This window comes from Olea europaea, chromosome 17, assembly GCF_002742605.1.
Source record: "Olea europaea var. sylvestris chromosome 17, O_europaea_v1, whole genome shotgun sequence".
NCBI classification, from domain to species: Eukaryota; Viridiplantae; Streptophyta; class Magnoliopsida; order Lamiales; family Oleaceae; genus Olea; species Olea europaea.
In genome coordinates, this window is record NC_036253.1 from 19195981 (window position 1) to 19212565 (window position 16585).

The 16585-nt window shown below is 33.9% G+C and overlaps 2 protein-coding genes across 2 annotated transcripts in view; both read right to left on the bottom strand.

Moving 5' to 3' along the window:
* Positions 1 to 10947: 10947 nt before the first annotated feature.
* LOC111365360 (xyloglucan endotransglucosylase/hydrolase protein 9-like) lies at positions 10948 to 13110 on the bottom strand. The gene is made up of 4 exons (XM_022985850.1): positions 12441 to 13110; positions 12268 to 12368; positions 11925 to 12118; positions 10948 to 11561 (listed from the first exon to the last, which is right to left on the bottom strand). The coding sequence occupies exons 1-4, from the start codon at positions 12631 to 12633 to the stop codon at positions 11156 to 11158; spliced, it is 894 nt and encodes a 297-aa protein (XP_022841618.1). The 5' UTR covers positions 12634 to 13110; the 3' UTR covers positions 10948 to 11155.
* Positions 13111 to 13220: 110 nt separating this feature from the next.
* The window catches only part of LOC111365690 (tRNA (guanine(37)-N1)-methyltransferase 2), an 11285-nt gene continuing 7920 nt past the window's right edge, over positions 13221 to 16585 (bottom strand). Inside the window, exons 9-14 of the mRNA XM_022986225.1 lie at positions 16171 to 16579; positions 15969 to 16088; positions 15639 to 15797; positions 14813 to 14919; positions 13663 to 13737; positions 13221 to 13564 (exon numbers count right to left, since the gene is read on the bottom strand). Coding sequence (XP_022841993.1) covers positions 13499 to 13564; positions 13663 to 13737; positions 14813 to 14919; positions 15639 to 15797; positions 15969 to 16088; positions 16171 to 16579 — 936 coding nt within the window. The 3' untranslated portion in view covers positions 13221 to 13498. The remainder of the gene's footprint in view (positions 13565 to 13662; positions 13738 to 14812; positions 14920 to 15638; positions 15798 to 15968; positions 16089 to 16170; positions 16580 to 16585) is intronic.

Here is a 16585-nt window from a genome sequence, read left to right on the forward strand (position 1 = left end):
ATAAGAGGATGTGTGAAGAAGATCATCCCATTGTCTTTCTTCATTTGTGTATTGTCAAAACTTAAAATTACTCATAGGTAAGTTTTAATTTTATGAAATTAACTTTTACTTTATTTTCATGACAATATATTTTATAAACAATTTCGAATTGACTAGTAATTAATGGCTTAAAAACTGATTAGAGATGAAATAACGTTTCGCGTGGATACGGAATATGATCCCTACCCCAACTCTTAGTTGTAATTTTTAATTTACTTTTAATTTTTTAATTTTTTTAAAATAAAAATAATATTAATAAGGTAAATAATAGAGAGGATGAGATTGGAAATGAGAATATTTTAAGCAAGTCACGCTTTGTTGACATTCTTAGTAACAATCAAGTTAGATGCTCTTAGAGAATATGAATTCCTTATCTTTCACAAAATAAATTTTGTCATCAATAACAATTTAAATATTTTAATTAGATAGAATTAGAATGGACGAACTCCTACATCATCATCGTAAATTTCTATTACCTTGTATTTTGATAGGCAATCTATTATAAATAATATTCTACCTTTTCCTGCTTTAGAACAAAATACTATTCAATATTCTTGATTTATCTAAAATTCTTAAAGCATAGATTCTACTGATAGGGATGGCAAAAAAAAAAAAAAGCCCCCAAGTCGCGGGGTACTGCTCTAAATGGGACAAGGATTACCTGCCTAATTGGGTAAATGGGGGGGGGGGGGGGGGGGGGAGGGGGAGTGGGGGGGGGGGGGGGGGATAGGGTGTTGTTGCCTCAAAGCGTGAACGAAATAAGTATGGAAAACTTGGTCACATCCAGCTACCCACATCATTTAAAATTAAATTCAAATTTAATTTTTAATCAAACAAAAAGAAAAATTTTATAATCATTTTTAAAGAGAACATGAGTTATTCTTAAAAAAATTGAAAAAAAAAAATCTAATAATAAATCATTAACTAAAGAAATAAAAAATGCAAAAAATTAAAATTAAACAAAATAAACGGGGAAGTAACCTGCCTCGCCCCATCCCACTTTAACTGGATATGGGGGTGGGGCAAGGTAACAAAAATATGTGACAGGGCAAGGGATGGAAATAATCGACCAGTCACATATCTGCCCATTTCCATCCCTATATATGGGTTTAGTTGAAGCCTCACTCTTCAAATTAGAACTTATTATAATTCAATTCGAGTTTTTCAACAAATTAAGGCTAGATTTTCAAACAATTTGATAATCATTCAGATAGTGTCTTTTGGGATCCAAGCCTTGAAAAAATGAGATTATGAATTTCTAATTATTTAAATCTATGAATCTGAATTTCTGCTTAACAAAAATTTATGTGAACATTAAAATCGATAGCAACTTAAAGTGGTTTGACGATTTTAAGTCACGTGAAAGTTGTATATAATTGTAACATTTACATTGATAATTTTTATAACATGGAGACTCATATTTACATTTATAAATAGGTTAGGGACTTGTAACCTCACTTTTGACAATTATAAACTGAAAGCACTACTTAGCCCCTGTTTATTTCCCATTATTTGGCCGTTAAAATAAAAAATATGATCATTATCTATTGCATCAAGTCATCGTATTAGAACTCTATCTCTTGTATGGGGTCCATGACGATTATATTTTTCATTATCATTCTTACATTAATGGGAAACAAACGAAACCTTATTAAAAAAATTAGAGAGCTAGCACTAAATTCCAGAGGAAAAGGAAATAAGTCAATGTAAATGTAAATAGACCCTTCAATAAAAAAGGGAAAGATTTATATCTACCATATATCAAAAATATAATTTCAAAAATATCAAACTTGTAAAAAAAATTTCAAAAATCAGGTCATATTTCATATTTATCTTTCCTAAAAATTATATGTATTTTAGAAAATATTGAGACTTGAATTATGAGTTAATTTAGGATAATTATGTATATTTTCTCTCGCCTTATTACTTTCAAAAGTAAAGTCCATGAATTATTTTTTTCACCAATATTCTCTCACATCCAATTAGCCCAAAAGAAATTGAAAAACTTCATCTTTATCACTAAAAATTGAACTCACTGGACTGTGAATTTGGCCACAAATTGAACGACTTCATCTCTCATCTGCAAATTATTGTTTTCAATGACAGTTCTAATAGTGTTCGAGATAAACCATTTTTTCAATTAAAAGCAGATTTTTGATAAAACGAAGGGATTTTTTTGTCTAGAATTTACCAAACATTGATTTCAACTATGGGTAATGAATGTAATGGATTTGATATTCACACAATTAATAGGAATAATTTTTGTCTAGGTATGTTTCGTTCGTCGCAACTCTTGGAGGTACCTCTTATGAAAACGTTAATTTCTATCCGTTTGTTAAATTTATGCTGAAAAAAATCTAATATGGATTAACAATTTATAATTTTTGATTGTAACCATTAGATTTGTACTTGCTTCTAATCGAAAGAGAGGTTCTGAACATCATATTGAAAAGAGGATGAAGTCATTATGTGAGAGGTCACAAGTTGTGAAATATGGAAAGTGCAGTGTATCTGGTCTTAATTGCAAGAGCCACTTAACCATAAAGAGATAGTTCAACATTTTTTTGTAATAACGTCGGGATATTCTTTTTGCTGATAAATTCATTAGGTTTATTAAAATGTTTGTGTATCATAGAATTTGTTGAATTCAAATATTATTCGAATAAGATATATTGTAGATCATGGTTTTTAATGGGAGTTCGTATTTTATAAAATTTTAACATGAATGTGACCTTTGAATGTGTTTTCTATAATGCTTGTGACCAGTTTTGTGTTAACAATGACTGTTTGTGATCAAATTTGTGATAACTGTTACTTTTTATGACCAAGTGTATGTTAATTGTGACTATTTGTGATAAGGTATGTGTTAATTGTGATTGTTTATAATTATGCCTATGTTAACGAAGTCTATTAACACGAGTTTGTATTTCATAAATTGGAGCACTAGGTTTCAATTATTACTCCTGATGTACGAGATTTTTGAAAGAGCTAATGATATGTTTATTTTCAATTAATTATGATAATGTTATATGATCCAGACCAGGGATCTTCTAAAGATTGTCCAACCTGCTTATCGTTTAGTACCCTATTTTATATTCAATGCTGGAGAAGGTTAGTCTTCTCAAATTTTAGTATGTTTTCTTGTCGCTTAACTGTCGGAAATCTATTTTTAAGTTGAATCTCTAGAAATCATTTTCATGCGTAGAGGGTTTTGATTTTTTGATGTAGAAACTTTCCCCATTTAAAAAATTGCGACAAACCATCAGAAAAAAGTTTTCTATTTAAATAAGGTGTAACACAATCCTATTGTTCCTTTTGGCACCTGCCACTGCCACTGATGAAGTCCTTGGCTAATGGAACAAGATTGGATATTATTTGGTTCTGTGCTTGTTTTATAGATTCCCGACAAGGAAACGTCCTTGGGCTCGTAATTAATCACAAAAACACGAACTTCAGGCGATGAAATCATTAATTATGATTGCAATTAGTTCTTTATTTATTTTTTTATTTAAATAGAATAGTATATTAGTCATTTTATAATTTTTTATTGAGAAAAATGATGAAAAATATGTTTTCCACAAGAAAAGGTAAAGGTAGGAATGAAATACGCCAAAAAACGAAATGTAGGGACGTTTTCCACAAAAATCATGAAAGGTAGGGACGTTTTATGCTAATTACCCCATAGTTTTATCGTCAATGTTTAATCACTACGTCAAGAGTACTACTTACAAGTCAATATTTCTGTCCAAATACTAAATATTGATATTATGCTGGGTATCTTGTGATGGCTGTACCACTATTTGAGATTATTATTATTTGCATATTAAAGATCAGGTGAGCTATCCATAATAATTGTTCTCTAATTGAGTTTTAGGTTGTGCTGCTAATATCTCTGCTAGCAAAAATTCAATTCCAATGTTAAATGGCAGAAACTTCAGGGCGTGGCAAGAGAACGTAATGATTGTTCTCGGAGTCATGGACCTGGACCTTGTTTTACGAGTTGATCAACCTGCTGCACTTACTGATAAGAGTACCTCTGATGATAAGATGAAGATGGAAAAATGGGAACGATCGAACCATATAAGCTTAATGGTCATGAAGTGTGTTATTCCAAAAGCATTTCGGGACACTATGTTCGATAAGGTGACTACGACTAAGGGTTTCCTTGAGGATCTTGAGAAGAGGTTTGCCAAGAATAAAAATGTTGAAACAAGTACACTTTTGACGAACCTTGTCTTGATGAGGTATAAAGGGAAATGAAACATTCAGGAATATATTATGAAAATGTTTCACATTGCTTCAAAATTAAGGGCACTCAAGTTGGATTTTTCTAGAAGGCTTGTTGGTGCACTTTGTTCTGATATCCCTTCCAGCACATTTCAATCAATTCAAGGTGAGCTACAACTGTTAAAAGGATTCATGGTCCCTTAATGAGCTTATTTCACACTATGTCCAGGAAGTAGAGAGATTGAAACATGAGAAGACAGAAAATACTCATTTGGTCACCACCTCGAAGGACAAAGGGAACAAGAAAGGAAAATTGATAAGGAAGCTATTGGTACAACATCACAAAAGAAATAGCATAAAGAACCAACTAAGAGTGGTTGTTTCTTCTGTGGAGTTGCAGGTCAGAGGAAGAAGAATTGTACCAATTACCCCGCATGACGTGTAAAGAAATGTATTCTTCTTCATTTGGTTTATTCTGAGGTAAATTTAAATTTGGTACCTAGACATATATGGTGAATAGATTCTGGTGCAAAAACTCATATCAGTGTGTTTATGCAGGGTTGCCTGAATTGTCGAAAATCAAGTGATGGTGAAAGATACATCTATTTTGGCGATGGCAAGACGATGGAAGTAGAGGCAATAAGAAAATTTAGATTATTGTTAAAGACTGAATTTTATTTGAATCTTGATGAGACATTTATTGTACCATCTTTTAGACGAAATTTGATTTCTATTTCTACTTTGGACAAATTTGGTTCTTAATCATTTGGGAATGGAAAATTTAGTTTGTTTCATGATTCAAAATTGGTTGTCTGGTTCTTTATTAGGTTACGATAATCTTTATTTAATTAATACAACTACTTCTTTTAATTAATTATTGCCTGTAAGTACTCGAGGTGTAAAGCGAAAATTAACCAGGGAGAATTTTACCTTGTTGTGGCACAAGAAATTAGGTCACATCTCTAAGAAGAGAATTGAAAGACTTGTGTCTGATGGGATTCTCGACCCTCTTGACTTCACAAATTATGATTTTTATGTTAATTGTATAAAGGGAAAACAAACCAATAAAAGGAGATTTCAAGCCAATAAAACTTCGGACATCTTAGAACTTATACATATGGATATTTGTGGACTATTCCCTACGGGTTCTTGGAATGGTCAACAATATTTTATAACGTTGATAGACTATTTTTCAAGATGTGGCTATATATATCTCATTCATGAAAAATCACAGTCACTGGATGTGTTCAAAAACTATAAAGTCGAAGTTGAGAACCAACTCGGCAAAAGGATTAAAAGCGTCAGATCTGACCATGGGGTGAATACTATGACAGATATGACGGTTCAGGTGAACAATGTCCAAAACCATTTGCTAAATTTCTAGAGGAATGCGGTATCGTCCCATAGTACACTATGACGGGTTCGTCCACTATGAATGATGTTGCTGAGAGACGAAACAGAATGCTTAAAAGACATAGTGAGGAGTATGATTAGCCATTCTATTTTACTAGAATCTCTTTGGGGTGAAGCATTAAAGACCGCAGTATATATACTCAGCAAAGTTCCAACTAAAGCCACTGATAAAATCCCTTATAAGCTTTGGATGAACAAGAAGCCTAGTTTGAAACACGTATATATTTGGGGGTGTCCAACTAAGGCAAAGCCCTATAAGCCAAATGTAAAGAAACTAGACGCAAGGACCATCGGTTGCTATTTTATTGGATATTTTGAAAGATCCAGGGGTTACAAGTTTTATGATCCTACAACTAAGGCAATTTTCGAGACAAAAATGCTCGGTTCTTTGAGAATATTGAGTTTGCGAGGGCAGAAAGGGTTACAAGCTTTATCTTTGAGGAGGAATATGTTGAAATTCCTCCAATTGCCATTGACAATGATCAGGTTTCTATCCCTGACATTGTTCAAGAAGCAACTTTGGATCAAGACAATGTCGTATCTCCCTATTAAGATCAACAAGTTTTTCCAGAAGAACAAACTCTACAGCCTCAATAACCAATGCCATTAAGAAGATCTACTATAGAGAGGAGAAGTGCGGTTTTGGATGATTAAATCGTATTTCTCCAAGAACATGAAGTTAACATTAGAATGGTAGAAGATGATCCGATCAACTTTCATCAAGCCATGAAAAATCCTAACACTCAAAAGTGGATCGTTGCCATGAATGAAGCCATGAAGGACAATGACGTATGGGACCTCATTCCATTTTCTGAATGTGCAAAACCCATTTGTTGCAAATGGATATTTAAGATCAAGAAGGATTCGAAGGGTGATGTAGAGAGGTATAAGGCTCGTCTTATCGCAAAGGACTTTACACAGAATGAATGCTTCGATTATAAAAAGACTTTCTCTCTGGTTTTTTCGAAAGACTCTTTCAAGACTATAATGGCATTGGTAGTACATTTCGATCTTGAGTTACATCAGATGGATATTAAGACAGCATTTCTCAATGGTGACATTGAAGAAACAATTTATATGGTACAACCAAAAAATTTCGTATCAGATGATGTAAAGCAAATAGTTTGTAATTAAATAAATCCATCTATGGAGTGAAATAGGCGTCTCGTTAATGGTATTACAAGTTTCATCAAGTGATTATCTCATTTGGTTTTGAGATAAATTTGGTCGATGATTGTATATACCACAAGCTCGGTGAGCGTAAGTGTATTTTTCTGATTTTATATGTCGATAACATATTGCTTGCCAGCAACGATACAAGCTTATTGCATAAAATCAAGAGATTTTTAGTAAAGAATTTTGAGATGAGATATCTTGACGACGTTTCTTTTGTATTAGGAATTCAGATACACCGAGATCGTTCTCGAGGTATTATTAGATTATCACAAAAGAGTTATATCGAAAAGGTGCTTAAAAGATATGGTATGCAAGATTGTAAACCAGGTGACACCCCTATAACTAAAGGAGACAAGGTCAGTGCCCTAAAAGTGACTTGGAAAATTAAAGAAATGTAGAAGATTCCTTATTCTTCAGCTATAGAGAGTCTGATGTATGCTCAAGTTTGTATGCGTACGGATATAGCGTACATTGTTAAGATGCTAAGGAAATATTTAAATAACCCAGGAATGGATCATTGGATAGCAGCCAAACGGGTCATGCGATATTTACAGTGAACAAAAGACTACATGCTCACATACAGGAGATTAGATCAGTTGGAGATCGTCGGTTATTTAGATTCCGATTTCGTGGGATGCCAATATAGTAGAAGATCCACTTTAGGCTATATTTACCTGCTTGCTGGATGTGCTATTTTTCTAAAAGTGCGGAGCAGGCACTCACAGCTACTTCCACCATGGCTACGGAGTTTATAACGTGTAATGAGGTATCAAATTATAGAATATGGCCGTGTAATTTTGTCACTGGGCTACGCATTGTGGAAAATATAGAAAGATCGCTCAAAATATTTTGTGACAATAAATCAGTAATGCTGTATTCCAATAACAACAGGAGCTCAACGAAGTTAAAAGATATAGAGATCAAGTTCCTGGCTGTTAAAGAAAGAGTTTAGAGTGGACAAATATCAATAGAGCATATTGGGACAAACTCCATGGTTGCGGATCTGCTTATTAAGGGATTAACACCAAGGTCTTTCATGCTTATACTGCTCATATGAGTGTAATGTCTCTTAAGGATATCTAATTTCGGTGGGAGTTTGTATTTTTGTTTTTCATATTGGACACATGTACTGTTATTTTAGATATGATTTATGTTTAAAGTTATTTTCGGTTATAAGGTTTATTTGATTTATTATCTTTGAACTTGTTTAAAATGATCTCACTAAGATATTAAGGTGGACCAGTTGAAAATAGGCATTTTACAGAGCACATCATATGTAATTTTCATGCTACACATCCATACTTGATCCATGTCATTCAGTTATATTGATATACGTAACCATTAATGGGTTTAGTTACAATGAAAGTAATGAAAGTCTCTTTGATCCTATGTTGATATGATTGATGAACTGGGTTGTTTGGAGATGCATTGGGTAATGTTAGTAAAATTCTAAGTACTCATAAAGTTATTTTAATACACAATTAGAAGGTGACACGTATAGCCCAAGTGGGAGATTGTAAAGAATTTTAAATGATCGCGTGAGCTTATATGTGTAAATTGTTTTGTATTAAATTAAAGGTTATCAAATTTGGTTAAGCCCAGTTAAAGTGATCCAATAAGGCTTCGGTATTTTGGGCTTTAATGCATCGAATTAAAGTGTGCGTATTTTATGTGTAGAGACCGGGCCAAGTTCTTAATTCTATAATGGGCCGAATTAGATTAAGGGATGCCAATATATAAATATGGTTATGGTCCCCAAATCACACATACGTATTTTACTCATTTTGTTCTGTCTACCATCGCCAGAGAGAATTACGGGCTGCGTGTAGATTTGGAAGACTAAACCGCGAGATTCAACTATTGCATTAACCATGTCAGATTCAGGTACGCTTCCACTATAATTCTTGAATTTTTTGATGATCTAACATAAAAGATCCTGTGATTAAAGGTAATAAACTCTCCTACACTTACATGTCCACCTGCCAAACATTGATGAATCTCTGCCACTTTATCAATGAAAAACTTCATTCAATCTTCTCCCTATCTATTGAAACAATGAGAGGAAGCTACCAAACCAAATACTGTCATGCACCAGACACTGTGCTGAATACATTGCCCCAGAGTGACAGTATTCATCCGCAAAAATTGGATCAGGGAGGCAGCTCATTCTTTTTGTATCACATATTCAGCACTAGAGGAAGCTGACACATTTCCGATGAGAAAAGAGAAAGGACCAAACGTGTGTTGAAGCATGACAGAGAAATATATTTGATCTTAGTTATAAGAGATGTGGTAACGCAATTTCCAATTGGCATATGCGACTATCTGGATATGATAGATGAAATTGTTATTTAAAATTTCATTTTATGAAAAATAAGTTTTCTGCTGAACTTGGTCTGACTTAGCTACTTTTGTAATCTGGACTATTGCAGGTTCTAGAAGTACACTATTCGCAGCCACAGATCTCCAAGTTCCTGAATATTGTGACATGTTGAAAGCGGATGAATGGCCAGTTTGTGCCTACATTTCTCAAGATTGTCGTCCACAAATCCTTCTAAAGAATCGCATAATGTTGAAACATCGTATAGTGTGGAAAAAGACACTCGAAAAAGTTAAACGCAAATATAGAGCATCCCAATAGAGGTTGATCCCATGTGAGGTGGCATTATATTATAATGTCAATTAAGTGTCGCATATCCATACCTTTTATTGACTTACACATCGCATGAGGATCATCCCCAATTTGTATGTATAGCATTATTTATTCCAGTAGTTTACTTTTTATCCAATAGTAGAAACCCCTTAAATCTAATTAGTTTATGTCTGTCATAGCCTTTTGATGATATACTAATGACGACTCAAGCATGAATTTGCATAAGATATTGCATTGACACTTCCACATATATGTTCGGCATTCTTTTCAAGGTAACTTGCCTTGCCCTTTTCTTTAACTGCACTTCTTTTGGATATCTTCAAAGGCAAAAGGAGCATTCTTGAATTGTTTTTCATTGTGCAATTATTATAGATGGTCTTTTTTGTGGCATGAAGATTGAAATTAGCGTAACAGTTTTTATTTATTTAATTTTTTTGGGTATTACTTGCCTTAATTATGCTTTTGGTTCATAATATATACCTAGGCCTTGTTTAATTTGATGTTAGAATTCGTGAGGATTTTTTGGGCATATGTTATATTTTCCTACGTATCGACAAAGTTAAATCGTAGATAACCCATTTCTCCTAATATTTAAAAGAATCATATACAAAAAGAATCCTAAGTTTTACGTCATCATTTGCATTGTGTCACGTGACGACATCAGTCATCATTTACATTGTGTCACGTGACGACATCACATTGGATAGTTTTAAAAAGAAAAAAAAAAAAGAAAAATAAGAAACACACTGTTCCGCCAACACTTTTTTTTTTCAAAACAATGGAGTGTCAGCATCAACAATAATATCAAACTTTTAATGTACATCAAGCATTGTTGTATTTAAAATATGTTATCTACCGTATTATTCCATTGATATTACATAATTACTATTATTTAAAAATACCTACAGAATTTGCTACCATCATTGAATTTTTAATTTTGTGATTTTTTACTATGCCATGTTTGACAACCATTATTTGAAATTTTTTTTTCTATATATCCATTTTCAGCAAAACATCCACACAATAAAATATTCTAAACATATATCCAAAAAAAATTTCTATTTTAACCACACATTCTTCTAAAAATTACCATTCAAAACATTGTTTTCCCAATAATGACCATTAAAATTTTTTGAAAAGTTGTCAATGGATTAATACCCAGTTTGATGGTTACTTTTTGGCCAAAAAAAAAAAAAAAAAAAAAAAAAGAAAGAAATTGTATAGTGAATGTTTCAAGAATATGTGATTAAAAAGAAGGAAAAAATTTTGAATTTACGTATTGAATATTTTATTGCGTGAATCTATGATTGAAAATAAGTACGAAAAAAAATTGGATAATGGTTTTCAAGCAGGTGTTAATAAGATAGCAAAAATAAAAATTAAAAATCCAACAAAAAGGTTGATGTCTCAAGAGAAGTATAGTTGAGAAGTCACAAATGGTTCGACGACAAATGATGGTTTTAGTCCGCTGATAATTTTATTTGCCTAGGAAATGAGAAGTAAAATATTCATCAACATTCCAATGCTTATAGCCATGGACAATGTTTGTCGATGAAATTCTATCTTTGTAAACGCCGTTTTTAGCAGTGAAAAGTCTATATATATCTTCTTCTTGAAGAAAATCAAACCGTGCATGGAGAGCTTAATCTAAACAAAAAGGCACTCTTTTGGCATCTCAGAAAATCGAGCCGTATCATTGCAATAATCATACACCAAGAACTTGTTGCGAACCCAATTTAATTGCCTTTTCCTCTGCTGCTTCAACCCCTTCATGACAGGCTTATCCCACCAGAATTGCCTCAATTTTCCACATTTCACCAAGGGATTATCTACTTCATCTGGTGATAATTCACATGCATCAATATCAAACGACTGAAAAGTTGCAATAAAAGGGGAATAGCTCCAATTAGTTTTCACCCTTCCTCCTTGTGTAGCCCAATCATCAGCATTCCATAATGATCCATGAATTCCCATTGGTCGATTTTTCGGATATGGGACCCCTTTTTTCTCCTTGTTTGAAAATTCTCGAATCGGAATATCATCCACAAGAAATCTGGATAATCAGTATTAAGAAAATAACCAAGAAATATGATTAGCACAAATTTGTTGGCACTATATGGTTGATAAGATTTTGAATTTAATGAAAAAAAAAAAAAAGTAAGTGTTTTCAGTGGGTGCATCGTGCAGGAGAAGGGGATATAATATAAATGCAAGAAGAAAGTTGCTGAAAAAAGAGGGTTATTTACTCTTTTAACCATTTAACAAAAATCCAAAGACTGATACTTCTGCTTTCATGGATTGCATGTGAAGTTTGAGATAATGTACGGTTGCATAAAGAGATTAATATTAATCCTAAGATTGCCATACTTGAAATTTAACACATGAACAACTAAAATTTAAATGAGTGTTTCATTACAAGATGGAGCGTTGGTTCCAGAAGAAAGAGTAAGTGTGGAAGTCCATGGTCGGGTCGAACCATAGACTGTGCCTCTGCTCTCGATTTCCACTGCCGTTAATGTATATATTTGTCTGTACGAGGTATGGTTCTCCCGAAACATTGCCAAGAAACTCAAAGTCTAGCTCATCGTGGTTACTCCCCTCCGATGCCATCTGCATAAACATTAATTTTATCAACATATATTAAGAGACCATCTTTGGCACACTCGATTAATGAATTTGTGTGTCATGTCCATGCGTTGTCCAACCTAGTCTTGACCATTTCGTCGTACCAAACATGCTAATAAAGTTAAGATTCTTACGTAGAATGCAATAACGGTTCCAGCTGAATTGCCCTTAACTAGTTTGAGTTGAGTAGTGGCTTTCCCAAATAGATACTTTTTCTTGGACTCAAATCCACAACCTATGCAGATCAGAACTGTCAAATGAAAACAAATGGAAACCGAAATTGCGAAAATTGTGTAAAATTACTCACCGGTAGTGTTGTCAAGAGACAATGAAATTTGATCCCCTTGAATGACAATGTGATCAGGTGCCCAGTTTGGCTGGAAAATCTCACTGAAGTTTGCTGAATTCACTGCATGCACAAACAGAAGTAGAAGCATAGCCAGGATGAATAATACCAATAGCATTGTCATTGTCATTGATGATTTTGATAGCCAATTCATTTGAACAAAATGAACCTACTTATAACCCTTCAATTAATTTCCATCAGAAAGAACATAAATCTAACAGGAAAAAAAAAGATCCTAGAATTGGGATAGTGGGAGTCACGAGGACAGTCATTACTCGCTATAGATAGCTGGCATTCTGGGTTTTGGGAATCAACAAGACAGATAGATTCCCCACCCACGAAATTTAATATTTTCCCATCATTTCTGTTTTTCCATAGTATCGTTTTAAGGTATTAAGAACCATAAATATGCAACTTGCTATTATATGTAGTAAAGCACTTAGCCTTTTCTTCGTTCTACTTGTGTCTCCGGGTTCTCAACTAGTTCCGCATTAAAATTACCTACCGAAGCCAAGGAATTCGAGCATCACCAGAAGTCGAACAAAGAGAAGAACTTGGCCTCATCAATCAAATACACACTTTCAATTCAAACACAAAAAGCACCATAATCTTGTTAAGAGAGTGCTCAAAACAAAGATAAATTACTCAGCATTGTGCTATGTTGGACTGTAACAATACCATTAGCTTTGTAATAGCAAGAATTAGGTAGCACATTGTAAAGTAGGAAGACCTGAACGGGAATGTATAAAAATGGAAATAATATATCAACTTGTTTGTACGAATAATATTCGAAGAAGAAAATCTCAGTTAATCTAGAATTGTATTGTCTACAGCTTTGATAAATCAGTAGGATAAAAATATTATATAAATAAAAACCAAAATTTCCAACAATCTGCAGCTGCTTGAGAAAATTTCCACCCCATTTAAAAAAGAAGACCTTCAAGCCTATAAGAAGATTGGCCATAAACAGAAGTTGCAGAAATACACATTGGTCTGGTCGTTAAACTGTTCGGTGCTCATTATATCCCAACATCACCAATGACACATGCTTCCTCCGATAATCTGAAGCTTAAACAATACATTGCCTGCAGAGAATGAAAGAAAATCAAAATCATAGATTTTGACTTCACGCGTGATGCAAATAGATGGCTCTGAGTCAACGAGGTATTGTTGCAGCTAGTACCTTGTTTGGAGCAACATCTCTGACCCGAAAAAACACTGGGTCTTGTATACTAGCACCCAATGCAGTCTCTGCTTCCTATACACCAGTAAACCTCAGTTTAGATGCAACACACACAAGAAAAATGATGAACACTCTTATGGTGAAACAGCATTATGAAATTCATAAAGGATGTGAAACATGACCAAGTGGGAGATAGACGTGAATGATCTCTTGGTGTCCTACTGGCTACTACACCCAATCCCCAGCATTATGAAGCTTTATTTAAACACATTGCTTTGGTTTGGTGAATAGTATAATATGAAATCTATTAAGTTACTTGTGTATGTAAATAATCAAATGACAAAATAATATTCATGTAGCTTACATGCTTGCATCTAGTTGAAGTGTCTTGGATAAAGATAAACAGAAGTGACAGGTGTCTCGTGTGAATTTTCATAATTAGTTTTTAAACCCATCATCGTTTTGCTTTTTGACTGCAGTGCCATGTGAATATCTAAATAACAAAGCAAAAGATGATTGAGGTCATCCTTTGCTAAAAGCCAACAAACGTAAACAAGATGAGTGCTTTAATGGAATAAACAAGAAGGATGTATTCCCAACTGCCCAAATGGAAATCAGTTTTGGTTTCCAATAGGTGGCTTTAAAAAGTAATGAATTTAGATAGCCAAAACTACCGTAGGAGAGTTTTAATTGTTTCACAAAGTGTTGGTTTCAGATGTGTGCTAATTATCTAAATTTGAGAATGACCTATTTCAGTTTTCGAAATCCTTCATGGCCTTTGGTTCTTGAGAACAAACCCAAAGAATAACGCAATGCAATTCAGCATTGGTTAAAAAAACATGTTTTCAATTTGCAGAAAAAACCCTGCCTAGACAAGTTCTTGTAGGTAATTATTTCGATAACGTTGCCCAAACAAAAATTCAAGTATGGAACTCTCTCAGGAATAAGTCATGCAAAATAAGCTCACATATGGACTCAGCATGTTGACGGTGTCATCAGCTCAAGATGCTAGTCAGGGAAATCAACAAACAATATTGGATAAAACATTTAATATGTGCCACCGCTGCATCAGCCAACAGCACAACCTCCCCCACCATACGACCCCTCCATTTCTCAAAAGCAAAGGCAAAATAAACAAGAAGTTACTTACTGATACTATATATTCCTTCGTCTCAGTTGATCGCATGAAGCAATAACAGTGAATCCAAGGCAGAGATCCTTTCCAATATCTCATCTGGATAAGGTCTCTAAAGGCATCTGCAAGACGAAATTCCAAGCATGAAGATCAGACCTTAACTCAGAGACCAAATATGCAACATGGGCTACCTCAATGTTAGCAGACAAGGAATTAACATGGAACCATGGAGATTTACTATGGCAGTGAAGTAATCATCAACAAAGTACCGGAAATTTAAAAAGACAGCAGAAAAGGCTAAATTTGCAACTAGATGAACCTCAAAAATATCTAGCCTATGATAAATTTCACCGCATTCCAGGAAAGTAAGCTGTTTGCCAGTCAATTACTAATGAAATTTCAATGGGCTTATTCTATAATGTATACTGTTTACAGTAGATACCATGTAAGAGTGCATCCGGAAATGCATATTTCCCCAAAGTTACAAAATATTGGAAGATGTGTAATTGTCTAAAGCAAGCTCTGACAACACAATACATAACTAGAAAGAAAAGTACTGATGAAGTTCAAACAACTATAAATCTACAACACAAAAGTCAAAAGGATAATAAGATGTTATAGATTCCGCATTTTATATAAGATAAGTATGAGAAATGATTAACTGGAATCATTAATTTTACCATTCAAATTTAAACTGTTAAAAAAAGGCTGGGGTAACTGATCATCCGTCGATAATCAGAATAATGGTAGCCAGCAAGAGACAACTAAATTATAGTAGTAAGCAATTACATGTAAGGATCTCAAGAAAGAAAGTGGAGCAGCAAGAGGATGGAAAGTTTACCAAGAAACTGTAAAGCAGAAGCTGGTAGATTCATAATGACATGATCAATATGCTCCAAAGGCCTTGTACTGAAAGAAACACAGCCTCTCAAGCGCTTATTTATGCCCTGTTTCTTCTGACCACTCACACCAGTACTTGCACATTCAGCCATTCCATTTTCTGCAGTGGGCAACATAGCAAAATGAGTCCTGTGCATAAGAATACATTGGAGTCCATTATTAAATACTGCGAATATAAATATCATGAATAACAACATAAATAATTGCAGTAACATCTCTAAGTATTTCGGAAATTGAAAGATCTCTCCTATATATGTGTACCACATCCTACCTTCAAGTGGACTTCCAGGACGCCTTTTTGCAGTGGTTAAATTTGAACCCTTCTTCATACATAAATGTCCTATACTCTCAGAATTATTTAAATTCTCTTCTGCTATTTCTTCCACCTTGTCTTCAGGGAATATTAAGTTTTAGTTAAAGATTGATTGATTGTAATTGAAATGAATGCAGCACAGCCAAGGATAACAAATTACCAGTTAGACAACTGTCTTCAAAGTGTGTTTGCCTATTTTCATTCGTGTCCCATTTCTCACAAGACTTTGAGATGACTTCATCTGAAAGGGATTCACCTTCACTTGATGGTGCAACCAACAGCTCAGCAATAAATTCTCGTGCATCCTTATTGTATGCATGAATTAGATTATCAACCTTGTTGATTTCTGCATTAATTTTCAGATAGCGAACACTATCTGGATTCAAATCGTTTGCATATACTACACATCCTTTCTGTGCTGCAGGAATTGCGAATGGACCGATCCCAGCAAACATATCACAAATAATATCCCCCGCCCGGAATTTCGAAATCAGCCTCAGATGCTCGTGTTCCAATCTTGAATTCCAATAGACAGAACTATAATCAAGTTTGAATGTTGCACCATACTGCTTCAC

Coding starts and splice junctions, on each gene's coding strand:
- LOC111365360 (XM_022985850.1), bottom strand. CDS start 12,633: ATGAATTGGCTATCAAAATCATCAATGACAATGACAATGCTATTGGTA. Junction 12,119..12,267: donor GAACCGTTATTGCATTCTAC/GTAAGAATCTTA, acceptor ATGTTTATGCAG/ATGGCATCGGAGGGGAGTAA. Junction 11,562..11,924: donor TGGAACCAACGCTCCATCTT/GTAATGAAACAC, acceptor CTGATTATCCAG/ATTTCTTGTGGATGATATTC.